This window comes from Hyperoodon ampullatus (assembly GCF_949752795.1).
Source record: "Hyperoodon ampullatus genome assembly, chromosome: 16".
NCBI lineage: Eukaryota > Metazoa > Chordata > Mammalia > Artiodactyla > Ziphiidae > Hyperoodon > Hyperoodon ampullatus.
Genome location: NC_136929.1, coordinates 53,194,625 through 53,220,432, shown reverse-complemented (window position 1 = coordinate 53,220,432; position 25,808 = coordinate 53,194,625). Strand labels below are relative to the sequence as shown.

Sequence of the window (25,808 nt, the reverse complement as noted above, 5' to 3'; positions counted from 1 at the left end):
TCACTGTTGTGGCCTCTCCTGTTGCGGAGCACAGGCTCCGGACACGCAGGCTCAGCGGCCATGGCTCATGGTCCCAGCCGCTCCATGGCATGTGGGATCTTCCCAGACCAGGGCATGAACCCATGTCCCCTGCATCGGCAGGCAGACTCTCAACCACTGCGCCACTAGGGAAGCCCCATATATGTAATTTTATGTTCTTAGTAGTCACATTAGAAAAGTAAAAAAAGAAACAGGTGAAATTACCTTTAATAGTGTTTTATTTAACCCATTATATTTAAAGTATTACTATTTTGAAATGTATTTAATATAAACATTTTAATAATACTTGGCATTCCTTTTTTCTTCTGCGTCTTTGAAACCCAGTATGTATTTTACATTTACAGAACATCTCAATTTGGACTTGCCATATTTCAAATGCCACGTGGTTTAGAGTCTGTTCATTATCAGTATATCCTGAGTTTCTCTTGAGATTAACTGTTGCCATTTTTGGCATATATGTAATCCAAGGGAACAACCCATCTGGATTTCAGTTTTGTTGCTGGTTGCTTAAATTTAGTATTTTGCTAGATAGCAGGAATTTTCCATTTGATGACTAACTTCAAATAATAGAAAACACAGTAAAACTATATGTGACTGCAGGGCCAAAATGAATACATCACTTTCACTCTCAGTAAAATGTATTATTCCTCAAATTTTTGTATTATTTGCATTTGTAAAATGATACTACTTAGCTCTGATATATGGGAGTATATAAATCTGGGCTTCAGTCTACTATAATTCTATGTATTCCTTAAAGACTTTGTTATTATATATAAGGGGAATGTGCATTTTTTTTAAAAAGGTAAAGAAGAGATTCTAGACCTGGTGTGCAAATTGTAGTAAATATGTGATATCTTCAAGCACATTTTTGACATACTGAAGAAATTGCCCCTGTAAATTCAAAGTTTCATGGTGGAGAATTAAATAAGCAACCAGTACGTACTGTGCTCAATAGAATCATACATATTGAGCACTTGTGGCAGAATTTCAAACATCATAGGTGGAGAAATTTCATTACTCTTGAGTAGCCTTTTACTTCACCATCTGTACCTACTAATTCTTTTCCTAAGGCAAATATTTTTTGAGAGAGCACCATGAGATGAATCTTGTATTATATCAAATGTTATCTTCATTGAGTCCTTCTAGTACTGTAAAGTAGTTCTGAAACACTTCTTCCATCCTACTGTTTTTGTTCTCTTCATATAAACATTTTCTAAGATTTCCATGTTCCACAATGGCTGGCTTTGTCACTCTGTGTTTAGTATCTACTAAGGCAGACTGATAAAAAGGCTAAAGTCGCCTTGATTTATTCTTTAGTATATTATAAGAATTTACCCACTATATAGTAGTTTTGTGGTTTTAACAAATCTACATTGATAGTGTATTATGTTTTTATTATCTATTAGATCATCCCTTTAGACCATTTATTTCATACAGAAAATATCAGATGTATTTAGAGAGCCAACACTGGTAATTAGAATTTATAATCTGTGTTTCTTTTGTATAGTGAAAGCTATACTGAGGTAAAGGAAGTGTGCAGTTGACTCTTATAGGCAAAAGTTGCACTCCTAGAAATGACTATTTCTGATATATAATATCAGAAATAGGTATATGTATGAAATATATAATACGAGAAATATATAAATTCTTTATTATAAATCCATATAACTTTCTAAGTTAGAAAAGGCAAAATATTAAATATAAATGCAATTAAAGCACATAAACAAGACATCAGTTTCAGCACTGACCTTAGACCCCTAAGGAGTGTGTCCAGCGCTGAGGGTATGTGAGGTGTCAGTTGGTATAGAGTTTCTTTCTTCCTGACAGTGAATGCTAATGTCATCCAGGATCTACAAATACAGGAAGATGTAAATGACCAGTAAATAACTATGTATTTTTTCCTTACATGTGAATCTGTTGGTATCTTATCTTTTAATTGTGCTTACTATTAGAATGTTTTTTAAAGCATTACTTTTCTTACTGAAGTATAGTTAATTTACAATGTTGCATTAGTTTCAAGTGTAAGCAAAGTGGTTCACATATACATATATATATATTCTTTTTCAGATTATTTTCCATTATAGGTTATTACAAGATATTGAGTATAGTTCCCTGTGCTGTACAGTAGGTCCTTGTTGTTTAACTATGAGAATTCTTTGTAAGAAGTTTAATGATCCTAAATCAGGTTAAACTAACTTCATTACCTGGACTTCACTGGTTGAACACTGATTTCTTTTGCAGATCAGACTTTCTCTCACCATATACCACCTGGCTATCTACTATCTCGGACACAGATGCACTGCTGGCTGAGTGGGGCAAAGGTGGCATTGTCACTGTTGACATGGGAGGTCGCATCCGGCTTTGGGAAACTGGACTGGAACATCTGCAGCGGTCACTCATGGAATGGAGAAACATGATTGGACAAGAAGGTGACAGACTTATGCAGGTACCACTTGAATTGACCTTACCTCTTAAGGGTACATGTTCAGTTATAAATTCATTCATTTAGTTGCAAATGCCACAGTCATGGAAATTCCTGGCCCAGTGATTCAAATGTAGTTTACTTAAATAGCTAAAATAATTTTGGGACTCATAATAGAAAAAGACAGATCTATCCTTCTAGATAGTGAAAAAGTAAAAATGTGCCTTTTTTGTCTGTCAGTGCTTAAATATATAGGTTCCTCACCTCACAACATGCAAATACAGTCATCAACTTTTATTTTTTAACCTTAAGCATTAATCAGTTTCCAGCACCACCTTTGCATCTGTTCTCACTTCTGCCATTGTCGTCAGCATCGCCCCATGCTACCAAGGAAACAGAAATACTGAGCATCTAAAACGCAGCACGTTAGTATAAGGCCAAAACGTTTAGACTAGAGAAGATAAGAAGAATTATGCATCCAGTAGAGATGTGCTTTTACCAGCCTCCTTATTTCCAGAGAATGGAAGTTTAGCAGTCATAATAAGAAGACCCAACCCTGAACTAGCAAGAAATATGGGAACAGGTCACCACAGAGGGAGGAAGCTCCACAGCTCCAGAAATGACTCAGTCACCAACTAATCTAGCTGCTGTCTGGAACTAATATGAGCAGTGAGGAAGGCTGTGTACTCATAGATACTAAACCGTATTATAAAAGGATTTATTGTATTTGTAATTTATTTATTTTAACCTTCAGAGGAAAACTTCTTTGTTTACATTTCATTTTTATCCAGCAAAAAGAAAGGTAGGTTCCTGCCAACTCTGTTGCTCTGTAAAGAGCCAGTTAACAAGATAAGAAATTTCTACAAATTACTCCATTGATATCTGATTAACAATGACTATTTTCTGTGGTTATTTTTGTGATATTCCTTAGAGGAGAAATATATATGTGTGTGTGTGTGTGTGTGTGTGTGTGTGTGTGTGTGTGTGTGTGTGTGTGTGTGTGTGTGTGTGTGTATTTGTAAATGAATAATACATATTCCTAGATTATAGGAACATTTTGAAAATCACAAACCAATATAGGCCAGCAGCCCCAAATCCTTTTGAAAGGGTATGAGTATATTAATTTAATTAAGCTAAAACAAATGTATTGCTCTAAAATAAACATGTCATTAAGTGCAGTGGATCTATCACAGTAACAGGCTGAATGTTGGTCACTATCCATAAGAGTAATTAGAAAATTAATTAATTATGGTTCTGCTTCTTTCATTATTCTGAAGATTAGTTTCTTCTCCCTTTGAATTAAGCTCCTCTTTTCATTACAGTAATTGATGCCTAATAGTAAGTACTATTGTGTTCGAATTTCTTATATTTTATTTCAGTTTCTCATGTGTTATAACAAGGTTATAACAATTAAGTTTATCTTTGACAACAGAACTTTTAAAAGGAGTGTCACTCGTGATTTTGATAATGGGTCTTCACTGGTACAAAAATTAACCCCTTTTTGTGTTTTAACCATGTAACTCTCCTCTTCCCAGTGACTTTCCTGCCTCTGTTGTACATCTTTGTATCTCCAGCTCTTAGCATGATGATTGGTACACAGTAGACAAATATGCTTGTTTATACTCATATATACGAAATTGAAGCTTTTTGACAACAAATGGAATTCTTTTAACTGTCTCAGTTTATCAGTTGTAACTAAATAAGTATTGAATGAATATATATAGTTCCTAAGTTAGAAATGAACAGAAATATAGTATCTAACATCTCAAAAATAATCAAAATACTCCGCTATATTATACAAGGCAGTATCTGGTTCTTCTACAAACCAAACATTTTCTAAGAAATGTATAACTTTATGTCTCCAGTTCAAAGTGCAGCTATAATAGAAATAAGACTTATTCAGTAATAAAGTTACATAATTCAGAATTGAATGATAGTTCCTTTTGTAAAATTAGAATGTTATCTAACATTCTCCTTCCATCTCTGATGTTCCTTGATCCATTTTGTTGATATTGAAAATATACACTTACATACATACTCAAACTGAGAAGCAAATTATGAGCATATATCTTTATGTCTAAACAGACAGAATTCATTGTCCAAATAATCTGCCGTTGTTGTAACTTTTGGTCACATCTCTTCCTTCTCACTGCTTGGTAAATAATGAGACAGCATACTTAATTGCTTTTATTTAGACCAGCTTATGTTACTATTTACAAGTAGTTTGTACAACCAAATCTAAATATGAATCATTCCAGGAGCAATGGTAATAACAAGCAAAAATGTGTCTTTTACAGCTACCTTCCTAATCAATCCCTCAACCTACTCCTCAGTTATGGACCCTTTATTCAACATTGGTCTACTCCTGATCTGGGCTCTTGGAAAATACCTTCCATAGAAGTACTGAGAAAAGAGAATAGGTTCTCAGTACCATACCTATCACTTGCTGACTGCCAGCAGCTTCCCTGTCAATGGCAGAGTAACCTGATCTCCATCTAGTGGCCAAATGGACTTACTTTACATCATAGAAATTAAAAGGCCTGGTTTACGCTCCAGTAGTTTGCGGCAGCCTCAGACCTGCTGTTAGGGGAGATTTATACAAGTCTCTTCAGCGGTTCCTACTGGTCATGAGATGCTCCTTTAGGTCAACAGTGAAGGCCAGGCAGAAAATCTGCCACTTATTGACCCCCATCTTTCCCTGATTCCTTTGCCTGGTGTCAAAAGAACTGTTTTATCTTTAGATAAACTGTCAGTTACATGTTTTATCCCTATTCTTTATGACTTTGCTACATTTCAGCCTTCTTGAGGTATTAGCTTTGAAGCCATTGTTGCTTTGAATTTTTGTTTTTGTTTAATGTATTCATTGATAGTTTTCTTCAATGAGTACAGCTTGCAAGAGAGTTTTGTTTGTTTGTTTGTTTGTTTATGCGGTACGCGGGCCTCTCACTGTTGCGGCCTCTCCCGTTGCGGAGCACAGGCTCTGGACGCGCAGGCTCAGCGGCCATGGCTCACGGGCCCAGCCGCTCCGCGGCACGTGGGATCTTCCCGGACCGGGGCACGAACACGTGTCCCCTGCATCGGCAGGCGTACTCTCAACCACTGCGCCACCAGGGAAGCCCCCTTATGATTTTTTAAGAATGTTAAGGCCCACTTCCAGTTTTGGAAACCACAAGATTATTTAATTGGTACTCTATTAGTAAATTTAGTTTTTGACTCTACAAGCTACATTATCTCCAGATCTTCTGTGAAAGTTTGCAATTCTTTGTTCTTCTTATGGAGCATAGTCCACTCTTGTACTTCACTCTTAGCTTTGGTCAGCAGTTCTGAAAACACTTAACAGTCTGATTAAGTGGCTCATTGTTATAGAGTGATACACATTTTATAGGACTGTTATATGTACATATATCGTTCGGAATCTTCCTTGGCCCAGAAAGGCAATACTTCTTAAAATTTTTGTTTATAATTTCCCACCATATCTCCTAGTGATATATCAGTAGAAGTGGTTTTCATCAAGGTGGTCTAGCTATTTGCCTATGTGGTAACACTTGGGCAATGCCTCTAATGATTTTTCCTTTGTTTATTGCTGTTAGAGAAATCCCAACCATAGAAATTCATTTTGAATCTAGACTTCGAATAAGGTTTTCAGGCTTACCTAATGAAAATGCAAGATCCCCTGGAGAGTGCACTACCCAGTAGTGTGCTGACAGTCCAGCTCTCTGGCAGGTGGAGGGCAGTTTACAATGTTTGCCAGTTTTCAAGATGTAAATACTCCCTCCATGGCTGATTTGAAGCTACCAGAGGTTAACAGTCTACTCACAAAGTCTCTGAATATTTAGTAAGCATCTCTCGCAAACTAGTACAATCCGCTTCCAGCATGCCCCTGGCTTGATTAAGCCTTTAACTAACTCCCCAAGGAGAATTATGACAGTTACCTGACTGCAGGGTCCTTCAGAAATAAGACAATGGAAATGTGGTTAAGAAGAGAGAAAGGCAAAAGAAAAGGGAAAGAGGTACTGAGAACACAGATAAGATGGTGTCATGATATCTCTGGGAGATGTGGAAGCCTACGGTTGTCCCAGTTACAGATTAGCAATACTCTTCTTGAACAAAGAATTCAGTTTGAGCAAAGAATTGGAGAGAAGTCTATACTCAAGTGGGATAACACTCATGGGTTCGTGCATAAGGGCCTCCTTTCTTATAAACTCTTTCAGAAGGAAATTGCCAGTTGATTTTTACATTCCTCCAGAAGTAATGCTTCCATTGGATCACAAATTTGTCAGTAATTGCTAAATGTAACTAAAATTAAATCAGCAACCACCTTCCCAAGACAAGCAAATCAACAAGTTTATGAGTTTAAAGAGGCCATGAGTTTTCATTAAACTTCTGTGCGTATCCAACAAAAAAGATAACCATAAAAATTATGAAAATCATGGGTATTAGAGTTTTAAAGTAATGTTAAAAATAGAAATATCATTTAGCTTTTACATTTTAGAAAAGGCCTAAACTCAGGTAATTGCTTTTCAAATCATCAGCAGCAGAAATATTTCAACTCCTTTCTCTCATGACAGACCTTAAGATCATTATTTTATATACTATATCCCCATTGCATACTGTTTGACAATATAATCAGCAAGTAAAGAAGTAATCTTAGTAGTATTTATTTAAAGTATAAGGAAAACAAATTCTGTAATATATCAGTTATAAATTGAGATCTCAAATGCAATGAATATGTTGACAATCAGTGGCTCTAGAATTTTTGTGGTTCTAAGCTCATTATGTATATAGTTATGTATAATCAACACATCGCAATGGCTATAGAAATAAAACCTTGCTGTTATATTTATAGAGAAAATTGTAATTTTATTTATAAGTGGTATAGCCTATTGTTTAAGAGCATGAAATTTTAAGTGGTCAAACCTAGGTTCAAATCCACGTACCACTTTTTAAGTGATCTTCGGCAAATTACTCATTCTTTCTAATTTTCACTTTCCAGTCATAACATAAAGACAATACCGTTGTACTTTACAAGCTGTTGTAAGAATGAAATGCATTCATACTTGGCACAAAGTATTTAGTAAGCAAATAAAAATTAGAAACTCAGAAGTTAGGTAATATTGGGCTACAGAATTCTTTAACACTTACATGGAAACAAAGCCAAATTATAAGGAAGCAGTGTTACCCAAATACCTAATATTACATCATGACCCAGTGAGTTACATAATTCATCATCTGTCTTAATGTTGAAAGTGAGCTTTGCTTATAATTCTGTTTAGGAAAAGTTTTATCAGGCCCAAAAAAGGAATTGAGAAAATGGTCTGGGTCTAAACTTGTCAGCTTGAAGAAAAGCAGGAAATCAGTGATAGGACAATTGTCAGCAGAGGATTATAGTGTTTAGCCTTATTCAAAAGACAAATTAGAACAGGACCAAAAAACACACAGTGAAATATACATCATCTTTAGCCTGAGTCCTGAGGACAGTAAAGAGCAAGCCCAATTTGGAGCTGTCTTTCCTAGTTTTTCTATATACAGTGTTCTTTTGTCTCTTTAATATTCTAAAAATGTCTCTCTTTTTATTTTCTGTTTCCTTACAAGGTCAGGCCACAAGTGCCATCTCTAACCTCTCCCTTTTAATAGCTCCACCCATTCTTACATTTATTTATTTAATTAACATTCGTTGATCACCTAGACTCACTAGGATAAAGAAATAAATAAGACAGTTACAGACCCAGGGAACTTACAGTCAAGTAGCACTATAACCAAATAAACTATGGTGCAGTGTGGTGAAGAAAGTGATGGAAGCATGATTAAGGGACCGGAGGACAGCAAAGAATACTTAACTCTATCTTTGGAAGTGGTTTTAAAATAAAATAATACCTGAATCTGGTTTTTACGGAAGGGGAAAGGGACTCCTGACAAATCGAATACAGGTTTAGTTTTGCCTCTTACCAAAATCCCAGTAAGAAAACAATAAAGGATCAAAAAAGGTACAAAACCACAAGGACAAAGAGAATTAGAGATGCAACAACACTTTGGAGGATTGAAAAATACATGTGTAGGTGACGACCGAGTTAGTGACTGGAGAGAACTAAAACCCTAAAATTCCTCCAGGGGGGAGATGCAAGCTTTACTCTGTGGAAGCCCGTAAAGCATCAGGACTTGAAGACACCATGTTCCAAAGAAGGTTAGAGTACAGGGCAGCACTGAAAATTGGCAGATTAGTTGAAAGCCCATATAGAGGCCATTTAGAAATACAGATTTTCTCCTCCATCTTATGCACCTGGGCAGCCGGCTCTCCTCTACCCTTGCAAGAGACGGGAGCCACAGTGGAGATCTGCACAGTTTAAGACAGGAGTGAGACCATGTAGCCAACAAGAAGATAAAGTGAAAGTCTGCTTTCCTTATTTAGATCTCATGAAGCTGGCATCCATATTTATATCCCTTAAGCAGGAGACTGGGAAAATCCTTTCTGGAAACTGACATGCCCAAGAGAAAAGTCTTTCTTTTTTTCACTTTTTTTTTTAAGGAAAACATTTTTTTATTTGTTTTCTTATCATTTTGAGTCAATATACACAAATAATACAGTCTATAGGATGAAACAATCATTTTTGAGATACATTCAGTTTATAAGGAGATAAGTAAAAATGTACTAACATACAAAATTACATTAAAATTAGTACATTGCTTATCCATAGGAAAGCTTGTATCCTATCAAGTGATTTTTTTAAAATTTTTATTTGAGTATAGTTGATTTACAATGTTGTGTTAGTTTCAGGTGTACAGCAAAGTGAATCACTTATAAATACACATATATCCACTCTTTTTTAGATTCTTTTCCATATAAGCCATTACACAGTATTGAGTAGAGTTCCCTGTGCTATACAGTAGGTCCTTTTTAGTTATCTATATAGTATTATGTATATGTCAATCCCAATCTCCCAATTTATTCCTACCTCCCCCTATCCCCAGTAACCATAAGTTTGTTTTCTACATCTGTGACTCTAGAGAAAAGCCTTTCTGATGCTGACATTTGGAAATTTCTCCCTACTAGCCTTAGAAGAAGACCCACTTGTTGGCAAGCCCTACTTTATGCAAAAACAAAAAACAAAAAACAGAAAACAAAAATTTCAATCTACTTTTTAATGCCTTATTCTTAAATATTAATGGATAGCCTCTTATATAAAAGATGGAAATCAAAACAAATGAACAGAGAAATAGAGATGATACAGAAAGCAGAAAAGCATTTCATAAAGTGATAATTGATATTCTCAGAGAGGTAAGAGAAAATATTATAAAATAGAAACATAGTGCTATTTTAACATATTAACCTTCAAAGAATAAGAAAGATCTCTTGGAAATTAAAAAGTAGTAGCAGAAATAAATTAATAAAAGGGATTGGACATTAGGGAACTCTTCCAAAAGACAAAGAAATTGAAAATAGAAGAGAGAAGTCTTATCTGACTAATAAGAATTCCAGAAACAGAAAATGAAAGGGCAGGAAATGACTCAAAAAGTAATTTAAGAAAATTTCACTAAACTACAGGACAGATGTTCTATTTAATAACTGGAAAACACACACCCTCACGCAAACACCCCAAAGTATATTCACTTGAAATTTTAGAACCCTGTGGGTAAAGAGACAAAACTGAAAACTTCTAAGTTGAGGGAAGTGGGAAACAGGTTATATAAAATGTACTGTAAATCCTAATAGCATTAGGCTTCTCCATAGCAGCATTGGAAGCTAAAGGGAAAATTATTTCCAACCGAGAATTTTATACCCAGCCAAGCTATTAATCAAGTGTGACGGTAGACTAAAAACATTATTAAACATGCAAATCTCAAAAAACTTTCATTCTTTATACAAAAGGAGGGAATAAATCAAGAAAGAAGAAGAAAGGGTGGAAAGAGTGGTCTTAGCCAGGGAAGAGGCAAAAGTAATTCCCAGCATGATCATGAAAGGATGTTCTAGAATAACAGCTGTGCCTGAAAACAACTACTCCAAAGCAAAGTGGGAAAACGGTTCCAGAAAGAATAGATGTCTTGAGGGGAAAAAAAGGAGCTGGCAATGTGATAGAATAACTATATTGAGAGAATTTTACAGCTCTGCTGGAGAATTTAGGGAACAATTAGTGAGAGATAAATAAAGTAAAGCTAAGAATTAGTAAAGAGTACATATTAGTGGGAAAAATGAAAAATTATATATAATAATAGTATGTAATAGTATAATAACTATATAGTAATATGTATTATTATAATTAGAAATATATAGTAATATATAGTAACATATATTATTGCATATAGTAATATAGTACCATATAACAGTAATAATAAAGTAAACAATTAATATTGATTTAACTCAAGTTTATGATGGCACTCTATTAGGATGATAAGGGGAGGGAACATGAGTAATGTATGTTCTAGGTAAGATAGGTGAAATAATCCTTACCCTTCATAGTAGGAAGTCAATAGATAATGTCTGAAACTTAAAAATAAAGAGAATGTAAGAATATTATTTAGAAATATGAAGGTAAATAGCAGGAGACATAGTAAGCAGGGTTGAAGTGGCTGGCTACCTTTGGGGAGTGGGAATTGGGGGGTGAAGATGGTGGAGCTCAAGGTTGCTGTTTTTGTTATACATCTTGTAGTACTATTTGGCTTATTAAACTATTTACATTGATTACTTTGATAAAAATTAAAACTTGGTTTAGAATAATAACAAGTGGAAATTCACCAGGTAGATAAGAGGAATAAGAGTAGCCATGAAACAAAGATTTCATTTAACTCATCTTTGGATCCTAGACACTTTAAAAAATACATATTTTTTAATAGAACTGAAGAAACTGGTTAATTTTCCTTATTTCACTTTGAAATGACTCGAGTACTAGTTATGAATAAGATGGAGTAAGCACACACTTACCCTGTCTTTTCCACTGAATTCAGCAATAAAATCCGGACAGGATACATTGAGCAACTATTTGAGGTCTCTGAAAAAGAAGTGATAGCACATGGATTGAGGAAGACCAGAATTTGAACTACCATTGAACTAGATGTGTTTCTCCTTTTCCTCCAGAGTCTCCTGGTCTTGACTCAAGGTCATCTGAAAAGGAAGTGGGTACTCTCAGCAAACTAGAAATAGAAGAGAACTTCTTCAGCCTAACAAAATGCATCTGCAAAAGCCCTACAGCTAGCAACATATTTAATGGTGAAAGACTGAGTGCTTTCCCCCTAAGATTGGGAATAAGGCAGGAACAACCACACCCATACACCCATCACTCCTGTTCAACATCAGACTGAAAGTCCTAGCCAGTGCAACAACAAGAAAAATAAGTAAAAGTATACAGATTGGAAAGGAAGAAATAAAACTGTCACTATTTGTAGACAACATAATTGCCTACCTAGAAAATCCCACAGAATGTACCAAGAAAAAGCAAATAACGCCCAAAATAAACCACGTCTTTCAACTAATAAGTGAGTTTAGCAAGGTCCAAAATTAATCATATTTCTATATCCTAGCAATTAAAAACCAAAATTTTAAAATATATATACCATTTACAAACAGTTCCACCCAAAAATGAAATACGTAGGTATAAATTTAACAAGGCATGTATAGGATATGTATGCTGAATACTACAAAACACTAGTGAAAGAAACCAAAGATTTAAGTAAAAGGAGAGTTCACAGATTAGAATTCTCAACATAATAAAGATGTCGATTCTCTCCAAATTGATTTGGAGAGTTCCAACCAGAATCCCAGTAGGATTTTTTTTATAGTGATAACAAGCTGACTTTAAAATGTATATGGAACAAAAATACTCAAAACAATTTTTTAAAAGAATAAAGTTAGAGGAATCATACTACACAATTTTAAGATTTAACATAAAACTACAGTAATCAGGATGGTATGATGTTAGCAAAAGGACAAACACATAAATCAATGGAATGGACTAGAGTATTCAGAAAGTGACCCAGAGACATATGGCCGATTGACTTTCAACAGAGGTGCCAGAGCAGTTTAATGAAAGGATAACCTTTTCAACAAATGGTGCTGGAACAATTGGACATCCATAGCCAACATGAAAAAAACCTATTAATTTTAAAAATAAAAATAAAAAAATAAAATGACTCAGTGGCTGCCAAACCAGGAATAATAGTAGTTGACTACAGTAAATGGCACCTGCCATGTCATCTTTCATCGTTGCATTAAGTGGAGAATGTAAAGCTAATTCCAAATCTTAAAAACTCCAAGGTAGAGAAAGCTAATTTGTTTAGAGAGTTAAAAAAAAAAAAGTCTTAACCTTTGGTATATTTTGAGGGTAAGAGAATGCTCCAGGGATGTAATTCACAGATGGAGAAACTCAAGCTCAAAGAAAGCAAGTTGACCAAGGTCACAGGGCTCGTAAGTGGCAGAGTCAGTGGTTCTGTAATGTGTGCTCTTTAACCACCATGCACTCCGGCCCTGGCAGCTTTATCAACTTTCACCCTTTAGTCAAGTATCCAGGGTGCCCTCCCCCTGCCAAAACCTGAAAATGCCAGCGGCGTTAAAACTAGGCATTTGTCTCTGTATAATCCCATCAGATCATGTTGGTTCCCATGGAAGTCAGGAGTCAAGGAATATTATACAGCTCTGTGGCAAACAGTAATAAGAATCTTTCTTGGGTGCTGTTTAATGTTAATAATAGAAAACAGAACTCTGAGTGATTCTTACACCATTTCTTAAATCCCTGACACTCTTTCTTTTGATAAATAAATAAAATAGGTTAAAATGTTGCAAAATTTCCATGTTGTTCGAGTGAACAAGGCAGCAGGATCTGAACTTGGTTTCTAGAAGAGCAAGCTGGAGAGGGGTAATGACAGTCACAGGTGTGGGGTAGGAGGGTATGAGTCAGTGAGGAGAAGAGTGGATTGACTGGGTATCCATCATCACCACGAAACAACCTTACCATTGTGTAGCAATGATCTCATCAACCTTTCCTTTCCCAGCGCTAATGATTAACTCTGGGGAATCTTTCATCTCTGTTTTAAAAATGGGACGTCGAAAGACAGGACCCACACATAAATACAGCTTATCCTCAAGGATGTAGGTGAATCACTGTGGAATGTTTAGAGGAAAACTGATGTCTCTCAAATTTAACAAGGGTGATCGTCAGTTCCAGTTACCGGTGAAGACAGTAGTGCTGTGATCGTGAGAAGGCAAGATTCCCAAGTGTTTACCTGTCTCAATATCATTTTTAAAAAGTGTTTGTGATAAGATATAGAGAACAAACTAGTGGCTACCAGTGGTGCGGAAGGGCAAGAGAGGGCTGGAGGAGTGAGAGGTACAAACTGTTGGGTTTAAGATAGGCTCAAGGATGTATTGTACAACACAGGAACATAGCCAATATTTTGTAATAACTGTAAATGGAAAGTAATCTTTAAAAATTATATAAAATTTAAAGTTAATAAAAATTTAAAGTATTTGTGATAAAGCAAAAGAACATCAAAGAAAGCAGAGGTCAGGTGGCACAGAGAAAAATAAAGAAACTCCATCATTCCTTTTGTGACAGATAGGTTATGTTAAATCTGTGATCATTTCACTTGCTAGTACTTTGCTTAACCACGTTAGCTTTTAGAACAGCACTGGTTCAGTGTGTTGTCTCATTTAAAAGTTTAAGCACGTTGAAAAGCACAAGACCTGACAGGGGTTAAAATGATTTTCTAGAACTAGTTTCATTTGAACCTCTTAGGATATGCTGTGGGAAGACAGAGATGTGAGAATAGGTCTTCTATATAATTACTGCTCACTTTCCAGGCAGAGCACAGCCCTTATATTTCCTCCATGATTGCCTAATAACTAAACCATCAATGTTCTCTGCTTCCATTAAAAAAACACTGAAAGCACTGGTCCCAGAGAGAAGAGTGTACTATTTCTAGGGTGGGAGTGCGAAGCCCACAAGCTGCAGGGCAGAGCAGAAGCGTGGCTGGGACACAAAAGCTAGAGGAAATAGACTAGCTGGTCTGTCCCAGACAAAGCTGGCACTTTATTCACTTAGAAGTTGCTTTTTTTTTTTTTACAAAACGCTGCGTTCCCATGATTTTATTTAACCTGTCGAGTATCAATCCTATTTCAGCCATGTTTGTATACCCACAAAATAACTGTCACTGCATTTTTTAATGAATTGATTTACCAGTAATTGTCTGCCTGTGAATAAAGTGAAAACCTTTAAGTATAATCTCAATCTGTACTAATGAAGAGCCTTCCAGCATTCCCAGGTTTCAAGCAGCAGTTGATACCTATAGATCCAAATATAATTACGTATTTGTCATCATAAATACCTTTTTCATTGGGGAAGTTTTCCTGTCGTGTCATTATGTCTACAATCTAATGGCTCTATTAGTTGAATCTCAGTTCCTTAAAAACTCTGTCTTCCTGCCCCCATATTTCTAGTTGATGCTCACATAACAGCAGTGTTTATACTCTAGATCTGGCTTTAGGAAAGTCAACAAACCATAATTTCCTAAAGAGATGATGGTGATCCAAGCTGGAGAGTTTCTTTGTGGCATTGGCAGGTTGTCATCTATTGAATTAAGGAAGTTATGGACCAGCAATAGATATTTGAGTCACTTGACAATCAGCCAGCCAGAGTGTTCCCATGGAGCATTACTCTGTAGCCACCAGCATAGGCCCTGTGGAGGGTCAGAGAATACTGAAATATGAAGCATGGTTTTTACCTTCAGGAAGTTTATACTATATAATTGGGTAGGTGAGACTGATAGTCATGAAACAGCAGCCAGTGGTACAAAAGAATGTATAGTTCAATGTTAACTTGTGGAGTTTGAGCCCTGTGCTGTAGTAGTTCAGAGGAGAGGCACCAATGCAGATGAAATTCATAAGCAAAGGAGACGGGGCTTTGGTTGAACTTTTATTCTCTTTATGTATTTGGATAGTTGAAAAGGAGAGGAAAGGGCATTCCAGACAATCCAAAAAAAAAAATGACCACAGGCATAATAGATACGAATGAGCACTGTGTGTTTCCTTAATAAGAGGACGAATTGTGCCATAGGCTTGGATCACCGCAAATCCCAGAGGAGCGGTGAGCAAACATCACGGCCGAATTGATGCAAGCACAAAGCCCAGAGAGCAAATCCAGGTTCAACACCAACTATCCCAAGAAAACAGGGGACTGTACACCAGACCAGAGGCAGGAGTATGAGCTGGGTCTGGGACCACCAGAAACATACAGGCTGGGAGATTTTCAGAAGACAGTGTGTGATTTACTTTCAGCACAGTCTTGCTGGCGTGGGACTTTTTAAAAGCAGTTGAAAGAAAGCTCACCTTCTTGGCAACCCTTGGTCTGTCTGAAGCGTATCTGTAGCATATTGTAAGACAAGCTTAAGGGAAGCAAATGGTGTTTGGGGGGCAGTAATGCAATAAGGAGTCACCTGAATAGGAGGAAGCAGGCCGTGTGAAGACCCAGTGAGATTTTTAGGTTCCCTGTGCCCAGGAGCTGCTGAAGGTCATTGAATAAGGAAAGTGTATGGAGTAGTGAAGGATGTATTAGGAGCATGGTCTTGGTAGTGATGTGAGGTCTGGAAAAGAGCCCTGAGTGGATCAGGGCAACCGGGAGGCTGAGGTATGGCCAGGTGTGAGCCTCTGACCCTCCACAGGGCCTATGCTGGATGCAGCCGTTCTGCATGTCTCTAGTGTGGGTGTCTGGCAGACCATTGAAGGAGCCAGGAGAGCAGAGAGGAGATAGGGTTAGGGCATTTTAACTGTGCTGAGTTTGAAGTAATGGTGAGATATTCCATTGACATTGCACAGTCAGTAATTGGAAAATAACAATTGGACTTGAACTTCAAGCTAGCAAGAGTTCCAGTGATCTTTAGCATGGACGTTTTCACTGAAACCATGAAAATGGTTAGCTGCTAAGGAGAGGAGAGAGATCAAGCAAAATGATCAGGACAAATCAGCTATTTAGAAATACGTAGAGTCAGATGTTCCTGAAAGCATATTCTCAGAACCCTTTTTAGTCAGGAAGCCGTGTCCACACTGTTGGAAAATACTGTATAACCTAGAAGACGCTTAGAGATGAAGTTACAATAAGTAAATATCTGGCTTTGAGAAGTCCCAGTAAAGAAACGTCTTAAATGTGTTTAACCCAGTAGTCCCTAAATGTTTTCAAAATCTTTTTAATACGTTAGCAAGTTGCTGGTCTCTATATTCCTGGTTTTCTTTGCTCCAGTTCACCATGGACCCTCTATAGTAGGTCTCTTAGGACAAGAGCCTTATGCTAATTCTAATCCTGACTCATGATACAGCCTCGTTGCATGGCATTTATGACTAAAGAGAATATATTTGGAAGGCTAGGGTTAAGTTGACAGTTAAAAGAATAGTTTCCCTCCATACCTTTGAAGAGAGGACCTATTACTTCATGTGATTCCATATTCATTATGGAAAAAGAAAAGGTACTGAAAGTGACAAAAATTCAGCTCACACTAACTTAAACTACAAAAGGGGGTTTATTGTCTCATATAACCAGGAAGTCCCCAGGCCTTAGGCACAGCTCAAACCAAAGGCTCAACATGTGTCACGGGACACAGACTCTGTCCTCTTCTTTGTGCTTTTTCTGAGGTGGCTTTATTCTTACAGTCTTTCTCCATCTGGTGGCAAAGATGGCCCTGGTAGCATTAGGTTCTGCATGGTTCTCATAGCTGGTAATCCCAACCAAAAGGGAGTGAGTGTCTTTGCCAGTAATTTCATCAGAAGTCCTCAGAAGTGCTCCAACTGGTCTTTGAGATCTCATGCCCATCTCTGAACCGATCACTGTGACCAAAATGATGGGATACTCCTAAGTGGTCAGACCTAGGTCATTTCTCCACTTCCAGAGTTTGGGTTGAGAGAGAACTGTATCAGTCCCATCTGAACCACATGTTAGGAATAAAGGAAATACCCCAGGAGAAATACTGACTAAGCAAAAAACATGACCGTGTGATTTTTTTTTTTTTTTTTTTTGTAATTTTGACGGCTACCTTCCAAGTGACAGCTGATGACCTTCCAGTTTAGGTTTTCCTGGAGGCCAAGACTATTGTCAGGTTTATTTTGTTTTGCACTCAGGATGACATTCATGAAACATGACCCTTACCAAATGCAAAATGATGATAATTAGGCCAGTGATGATTATATAGCATCCATTAAATGTATCTTCTATTTAATTCCTAGACTGAATGCCTCAAAAATATGTGCTTGGTTTTCTAAGTACATGTAGGGCAGAAATAAATATTCTAGTTACAGTTTTCTCATGAGATTTTCCAGTTGCCCGGGTTGTGAATGAAATTGTCAAGTCTTTCTTGACAGTGCTCTGATGATATCACAGTGGGTTTCCCCCCCAATGAAAAGAATTCACTAATATTGAATAATTTTCATTATTTTTTCCTTTTATATACTTCTGTTGTAAATGCTATTAAAGTCCTATATTTCACATTGCTGGTATGGGTTGAATAATCCTTTCCGTAAAGAACAACGATATCTATAGAGCTCTAGTAGGGAAATCTAAAATTTAAATATGTTTTGTGCTAGCTGAAGGGGAAAATGCTGCCTTTGACTGTGAGTCATCATGACCTCAACCACTCTGCCATCATATTTACATAAGAGTCATTGCCCAGAAGGAGAAGACCCTGACATAATGTCAGAAACAAATTCATGTGTTCTAAGTCTGGTTTGAGTTAACCCATAGAATCCCCAACAAATACATAAGGCTATTTCACAGCAATAAATAATAGCTATTATTGTTACTCTGGCTCTCTTAATACTAAAATATGATTTTTTTCCTATCCTATAGCCCATAATTACTTAGAAGTATAAAAATAAGCTGCAGGTCTCTCTAGTAAGGATAAGCTGCTGACTTCTCTCAGGAGTAAATAGCAACAGACATGATGATTCTGAATATAACTCTTCCTCTCACCGAAACTCAGGTTGAGAAATATTTAGATAGATTTATAGACAGACATATATTTATGTTTACTTATTTCTATTTTTATATTATTTTATTTTATTTTATATTTACTATTTATATATTATATGAATCTGTTATATATTATATTAATTATAAATTATATTTATAAATAAAACCACCTCTGAGTTTTTCACTATATCTTCTAATCTTTGGTGAGTTTGACAGGAGCATATGTTCACCCAAGGCAGCTGATAATAAAAACAACAGAAAGAAAAAGCATTCCCCCTCAGAGCCTTAAATCCAAGCTCTATTTATAATTTCTCTTCTCAGGTATAGACAAATAATTTACCCTTTTGCTTTTCTTCACCAAATCTAATTACATCTTTTAAAACTGCTTATTTTACCTCTCTCTCTACATTGTTTTCCATGAACCACTTTAAAGTAAGTTGTAGACACGATTCGCTGTTACCTCCAAACACTTCAATGAGTATTTCCTCAAAACAAAAGCACTCTCCTACATAACCACAATACAGACCTTAAAATCAGGAAGTTAACATTGATACTACATTAATGTCTAAAACTTATACAAATTTCAAATAAAGATGTTTTTTAAAAAAGCTCTTTTAGAATATGAAGGAAGGGAAAATCCCTCCTAATTTGCTTTATTGAGGTCAGAAAAAGCTAGTTTCCAAAATCTGACAAAGGCACTACAAGAACAGAAATAACAAAGTACTGTTCTTCATGAATACAGACCAAAAATAAAACTTACACAAATTTCAGATGTCCCAATAACATCCTTTTTAGCAAAAGGAAACAATCCAGATCATGTGTTACAATTCAGTTAACACATCTCTGTTATCTTTCAGTCCAAAACAGGTCCTCATCTTTCTTTGACTTTCATGACCTTGACATTTTTGAAACGTATAGGCCAGTTATTTTGTAGAACATCCCTCAGTTTGGGCTTATCTGATTCAGTTTATGCATCTTTGGTTGGAATATCCCAGAAATGATGCTGTGTTTTTCTCAATGTGTCCTATTAGGTGACACACAGGATGTCGATTTGTCCCATTACTGGTGATGTTAACTTTAAACATTTGGTCAAGGTATTATCTCCGCAGTATTTCTCCACTGTGAAGTTACTGTTTTTCCCCTTTATAATTAATGCATGTGTCTCATGAGCAAACATTTCAAGACTAGACAAATATTTTGTTTCTCATCAAACTTTCATCCATTAACTTTATCATCCATTGGTGATTCTTGCTCGAATCCATTATTACTACTATGGTTGCCAAGTGGTGATTTCGTCTGATTCTGTCATTCCTTCTGCATTTATTGCTGGCATTCTGAGCTAAGGAAGTGCTCTCCCTTCCCTTGTTCGTTTGTTTTTTATTAGTATGGCTTCATGGATTTCTGTCTTACTTAATAGCTTATAGTCTGTTGCCATTCTTATTTATTTTAGCGCTCAAATTGTTCTAGACTTATCCAGTGGGAACCCCTTCGAGCCAGTTTCCTTGTCCTTTTGATATGCCTCAATCATTGTTTTGAGTATGTCCTTATTTTGTGGCACAAAAAGTAAATCCAATTGCTTTTGTCACTGATTTTCTGTACTGGGACAAATACTGTTTCTTTGAGCAGTTTTGGGGGGCGCTGCCTGTTCATTTAGGTCAACCTGTTAATACAAAAGAAGCATTCCAACCTACTTCTGTTTAACCAACTCACCAGCGAACCTACCGTCTTGAGTGGATGACGAGAGCACCCAGAACATTTGCAGCTCATCAGCTTCTCTCCAATACACCCTCATCCTTCTGCTCCCACCCACTGAGTTTGATAGAAGATATTTCAGTAGAGCCCTCAGGTTTAACTACCCTACACATAGCAACCCCCTATACCAGGGGTCCCCAACCCCGGGCCACGGACCGGTATCGGTCCACGGCCTGTGGACGTCACCGGCGGGTGAGCGAGCGAAGCTTCCTCTGCCGCTCCCCATCGCTCCCCATCTCTCGCATTACCGCCTGGACCATCCCCCCACCCCCGTGGAAAAATTGTCTTCCCCGAAACAAGTCCCCGGTGCCCAAAAGGTTGGGGACCGTTGCCCTACACGTAGCAATTGCACTCAGAGTCCCAGAATGCTCTGTCATTCAGAATCACTGATAGTGGAGGAAAATCTACAAAGGTCTGAGATAATATAGTCACCACATATGTTGAATATTTTTCTTCATTATAACAGAGTCGTATTGTGATCAAGCCCTAAGTAATCATCCATTATAATCTTTGTCTCCTTAAAGATTTGGTCTGAGATAGATAACTTTTCCCCAGGCCATTGGCCAGGGCCTAAAAGAATATAATTATAGTGACTTCTTATTATTATGTTATTTGACACTTATCTACCAATCCTGCCATACTTCATCATTAACTTTAAATAGCTCCAGATTTTTTTTGATCCTTTAGCTGGAATTGTTATTTCTAGTGACCACACGAGGGTGTCTGTGAGCTTGGAACAGGAGTATTTCAGCTAACTTCAACAACTAATAGCACTTCAACAACTAATAACTGTCGTCATTTCACTATATTTGGAAGTTATAATTTAAAAGTGTAGTCAGATTAGCCAAAAGACTTGAGTCAATGTTCCTTCCGTTAGAAGATCTCTAGACTCTGAAATGAAAGGCTTTTATAAAAAGAATTCAGAACTTTTAGTTCTGTCATGGGGTACAGAGAAATTTCCTGAGGTCAAGAACTAAAACATCCATATCCTCTTCCTGGTTCCATCACTGATGAGTGGCTTTGGGCAGTCATATGTCTCTGGGCCTTAATTTCTTTATCTAATATAAAATGAGATAGATTGTAAACTGATCCTTTAGGCCCTTCCACAAAAGGCAACAATGAAGACAGTGTCTAAAATTAAGATATACATCAAAGAACTTCTCCATCCTAGTGATTCGTTTTTTATTGACTGCTTAGAATGTGCTAGCTGCTTTCAATACATTCTCTGATATATCATTACAACCACCATTTCAGGTTATATATTATTGTTCTCATTCTGAGACTGGGGTAAGTAATTTGCCCCAGGTCACCCTTCTAACAGTGAACAAAGCTGAGATTTCAGCCTAGGTGTCTCTAACTCAGATGCACACATTTTTATTCCTGTTCACCACATAGCTTCCCTAGAGCCAAAAGACTAGTTTCAGTGGAGATCATTCTCTGCACAGTGGAGTTTAGACCAAATGCTCACAGGTACTGGATGGGGGTGGACACAGGCCAGGAGGGTCTGAGGTGAACAGGAAGTCATGCCCCAATTAGGAAGGCAGTCTCTACTTAGCTGTTGCCATGTGAAAATTCAGGCTTGTTTTTTAGAGAAGACCAAAATTCATATTTTCAAATGAAATCTCATTAATTTGGAATTTTGGCAACAAAATTAGATTTTGGGGGGTTAGGAGGATGGCAGAACACTTTGGGACCCACAGATCTCTCTCCCATCTCACCAGGGTGGAGGTGGCCTCAAGAAGGGAAGCCTCATTCTCTTCCAGGCTTTTCCAAGTAATTAGCCTATGTTGGTAAATTTCCTTACTTGCTCCACAAAACTCTTAAATTCTCCTAATGGCATTAAGCGTTTAAAACAGGGATTGGCAAATTATACCAACTGTTTTTGTATGGCTCACAAGCTAAGAATGGTTTTTACATTTTTTTTTTAATTTTTTATTTTTTGCTTTATAACAAATTTAATCAGTTATACATATACATCTGTTCCCATATCCCCTCCCTTTTGCGTCTCCCTCCCACCCCAACAGGCGGTCACAAAGCACCGAGCTGATCTCCCTGTGCTATGCGGCTGCTTCCCACTAGCTATCTACCTTAGGTTTGGTAGTGTATATATGTCCATGCCGCTCTTTCACTTTGTCACAGCTTACCCTTCCCCCTCCCCATATCCTCAAGTCCATTCTCTAGTAGGTCTGTGTCTTTATTCCTGTCTTACCCCTATGTTCTTCATGATATTTTTTTTTTCTTAAATTCCATATATATGTGTCAGCATACAGTATTTGTCTTTCTCTTTCTGACTTACTTCACTCTGTATGACAGACTCTAGGTCCATCCACCTCATTACAAATAGTTCAACTTCATTTCTTTTTATGGCTGAGTAATATTCCATTGTATATATGTGCCACATCTTCTTTACCCATTCATCCGATGATGGACACTTAGGTTGTTTCCATCTCCGGGCTATTGTAAATAGGGCTGCTATAAACATTTTGGTACATGTCTCTTTTTGAATTATGGTTTTCTCAGGGTATATGCCCAGTAGTGGGATTGCTGGGTCATATGGTAGTTCTATTTGTAGTTTTTTAAGGAACCTCCATACCGTTCTCCATAGTGGCTGTACCAATTCACATTCCCACCAGCAGTGCAAGAGTGTTCCCTTTTTTCCACACCCTCTCCAGCATTTATTGTTTCTAGATTTTTTGATGATGGCCATTCTGACTGGTGTGAGATGATATCTCATTGTAGTTTTGATTTGCATTTCTCTAATGAGTAAAGATGTTGAGCATCCTTTCATGTGTTTGTTGGCAGTCTGTATATCTTCTGTGGAGAAATGTCTATTTAGGTCTTCTGCCCATTTTTGGATTGGGTTGTTTGTTTTTTTGTTATTGAGCTGCATGAGCTGCTTATAAATTTTGGAGATTAATCCTTTGTCAGTTGCTTCATTTGCAAATATTTTCTCCCATTCTGAGGGTTGTCTTTTAGTCTTGTTTATGGTTTCCTTTGCTGTGCAAAAGCTTTTAAGTTTCATTAGGTCCCATGTGTTTATTTTTGTCTTTATTTCCATTTCTCTAGGAGGTGGGTCAAAAAGGATCTTGCTGTGATTTATGTCATAGAGTGTTCTGCCTATGTTTTCCTCTAAGAGTTTGATAGTGTCTGGCCTTACATTTAGGTCTTTAATCCATTTTGAGCTTATTTTTGTGTATGGTGTTAGGGAGTGATCGAATCTCATACTTTTACATGTCCCTGTCCAGTTTTCCCAACACCACTTATTGAAGAGACTGTCCTTTCTCCACTGTACATTCCTGCCTCCTTTATCAAATATAAGGTGACCATATGTGCGTGGGTTTATCTCTGGGCTTTCTATCCTGTTCCATTGATCTATCTTTCTGTTTTTGTGCCAGTACCATACTGTCTTGATTACTGTAGCTTTGTAGTATAGTCTGAAGTCAGGGAGCCTGATTCCTCCAGCTCCATTTTTCGTTCTCAAGATTGCTTTGGCTATTCGGGGTCTTTTGTGTTTCCATACAAATTGTGAAATTTTTTGTTCTAGTTCTGTGAAAAATGCCAGTGGTAGTTTGATAGGGATTGCATTGAATCTGTAGATTGCTTTGGGTAGTAGAGTCATTTTCACAATGTTGATTCTTCCAATCCAAGAACATGGTACATCTCTCCATCTATTTGTATCATCTTTCATTTCTTTCATCAGTGTCTTATAATTTTCTGCATACAGGTCTTTTGTCTCCTTAGGTAGGTTTATTCCTAGATATTTTATTCTTTTTGTTGCAATGGTAAATGGGAGTGTTTTCTTGATTTCACTTTCAGATTTTTCATCATTAGTATATAGGAATGCCAGAGATTTCTGTGCATTAATTTTGTATCCTGCAACTTTACCAAATTCATTGATTAGCTCTAGTAGTTTTCTGGTAGCATCTTTAGGGTTCTCTATGTATGGTATCATGTCATCTGCAAACAGTGACAGCTTTACTTCTTCTTTTCCAATTTGGATTCCTTTTATTTCCTTTTCTTGTCTGATTGCTGTGGCTAAAACTTCCATAACTATGTTGAATAAGAGTGGTGAGAGTGGGCAACCTTGTCTTGTTCCTGATCTTAGTGGAAATGGTTTCAGTTTTTCACCATTGAGGACGATGCTGGCTGTGGGTTTGTCATATATGGCCTTTATTATGTTGAGGAAAGTTCCCTCTATGCCTACTTTCTGCAGGGTTTTTATCATAAATGGGTGTTGAATTTTGTCGAAAGCTTTCTCTGCATCTATTGAGATTATCATATGGTTTTTCTCCTTCAATTTGTTAATATGGTGTATCACGTTGATTGATTTGCGTATATTGAAGAATCCTTGCATTCCTGGAATAAACCCCACTTCATCATGGTGTATGATCCTTTTAATGTGCTGTTGGATTCTGTTTGCTAGTATTTTGTTGAGGATTTTTGCATCTATGTTCATCAGTGCTATTGGCCTGTAGTTTTCTTTCTTTGTGACATCCTTGTCTGGTTTTGGTATCAAGGTGATGGTGGCCTCGTAGAATGAGTTTGGGAGTGTTCCTCCCTCTGCTATATTTTGGAAGAGTTTGAGAAGGATAGGTGTTAGCTCTTCTCTAAATGCTTGATAGAATTCGCCTGTGAAGCCATCTGGTCCTGGGCTTTTGTTTGTTGGAAGATTTTTAATCACAGTTTCAATTTCAGTGCTTGTGATTGGTCTGTTCATGTGTTCTATTTCTTCCTGATTCAGTCTTGGTAGGTTGTGCATTTCTAAGAATTTGTCCATTTCTTCCAGGTTGTCCATTTTATTGGCATAGAGTTGCTTGTAGTAATCTCTCATGATCTTTTGTATTTCTGCAGTGTCAGTTGTTACTTCTCCTTTTTCATTTCTAATTCTATTGATTTGAGTCTTCTCCCTTTTTTTCTTGATGAGTCTGGCTAATGGTTTATCAATTTTGTTTATCTTCTCAAAGAACCAGCTTTTAGTTTTATTGATCTTTGCTATTGTTTCCTTCATTTCTTTTTCATTTATTTCTGATCTGATTTTTATGATTTCTTTCCTTCTGCTAACTTTGGGATGTTTTTGTTCTTCTTTCTCTAATTGCTTTAGGTGCAAGGTTAGGTTGTTTAGTCGAGATGTTTCCTGTTTCTTAAGGTGGGATTGTATTGCTATAAACTTCCCTCTTAGAACTGCTTTTGCTGCATCCCATAGGTTTTGGGTCGTCGTGTCTCCATTGTCATTTGTTTCTAGGTATTTTTTAATTTCCTCTTTGATTTCTTCAGTGATCACTTCGTTATTAAGTAGTGTATTGTTTAGCCTCCATGTGTTTGTATTTTTTACAGATCTTTTCCTGTAATTGATATCTAGTCTCATAGCATTGTGGTCGGAAAAGATACTTGATACAATTTCAATTTTCTTAAATTTACCAAGGCTTGATTTGTGACCCAAGATATGATCTATCCTGGAGAATGTTCCATGAGCACTTGAGAAAAATGTGTATTCAGTTGTTTTTGGATGGAATGTCCTATAAATATCTATTAAGTCCATCTTGTTTAATGTGTCATTTAAAGCTTGTGTTTCCTTATTTATTTTCATTTTGGATGATCTGTCCATTGGTGAAAGTGGGGTGTTAAAGTCTCCTACTATGATTGTGTTACTGTCGATTTCT

At 36.8% G+C, this 25,808-nt stretch overlaps 1 protein-coding gene across 1 annotated transcript in view; it reads left to right on the top strand.

The window, feature by feature from the left end:
- The window catches only part of VWA8 (von Willebrand factor A domain containing 8), a gene marked incomplete at both ends in the record, with an annotated part of 368,930 nt that overhangs the window by 264,402 nt on the left and 78,720 nt on the right, over nt 1-25,808 (top strand). Inside the window, one exon of the mRNA XM_079721796.1 lies at nt 2,281-2,485. Within this exon, the coding sequence (XP_079577922.1) occupies nt 2,281-2,485 (205 nt within the window). The remainder of the gene's footprint in view (nt 1-2,280; nt 2,486-25,808) is intronic.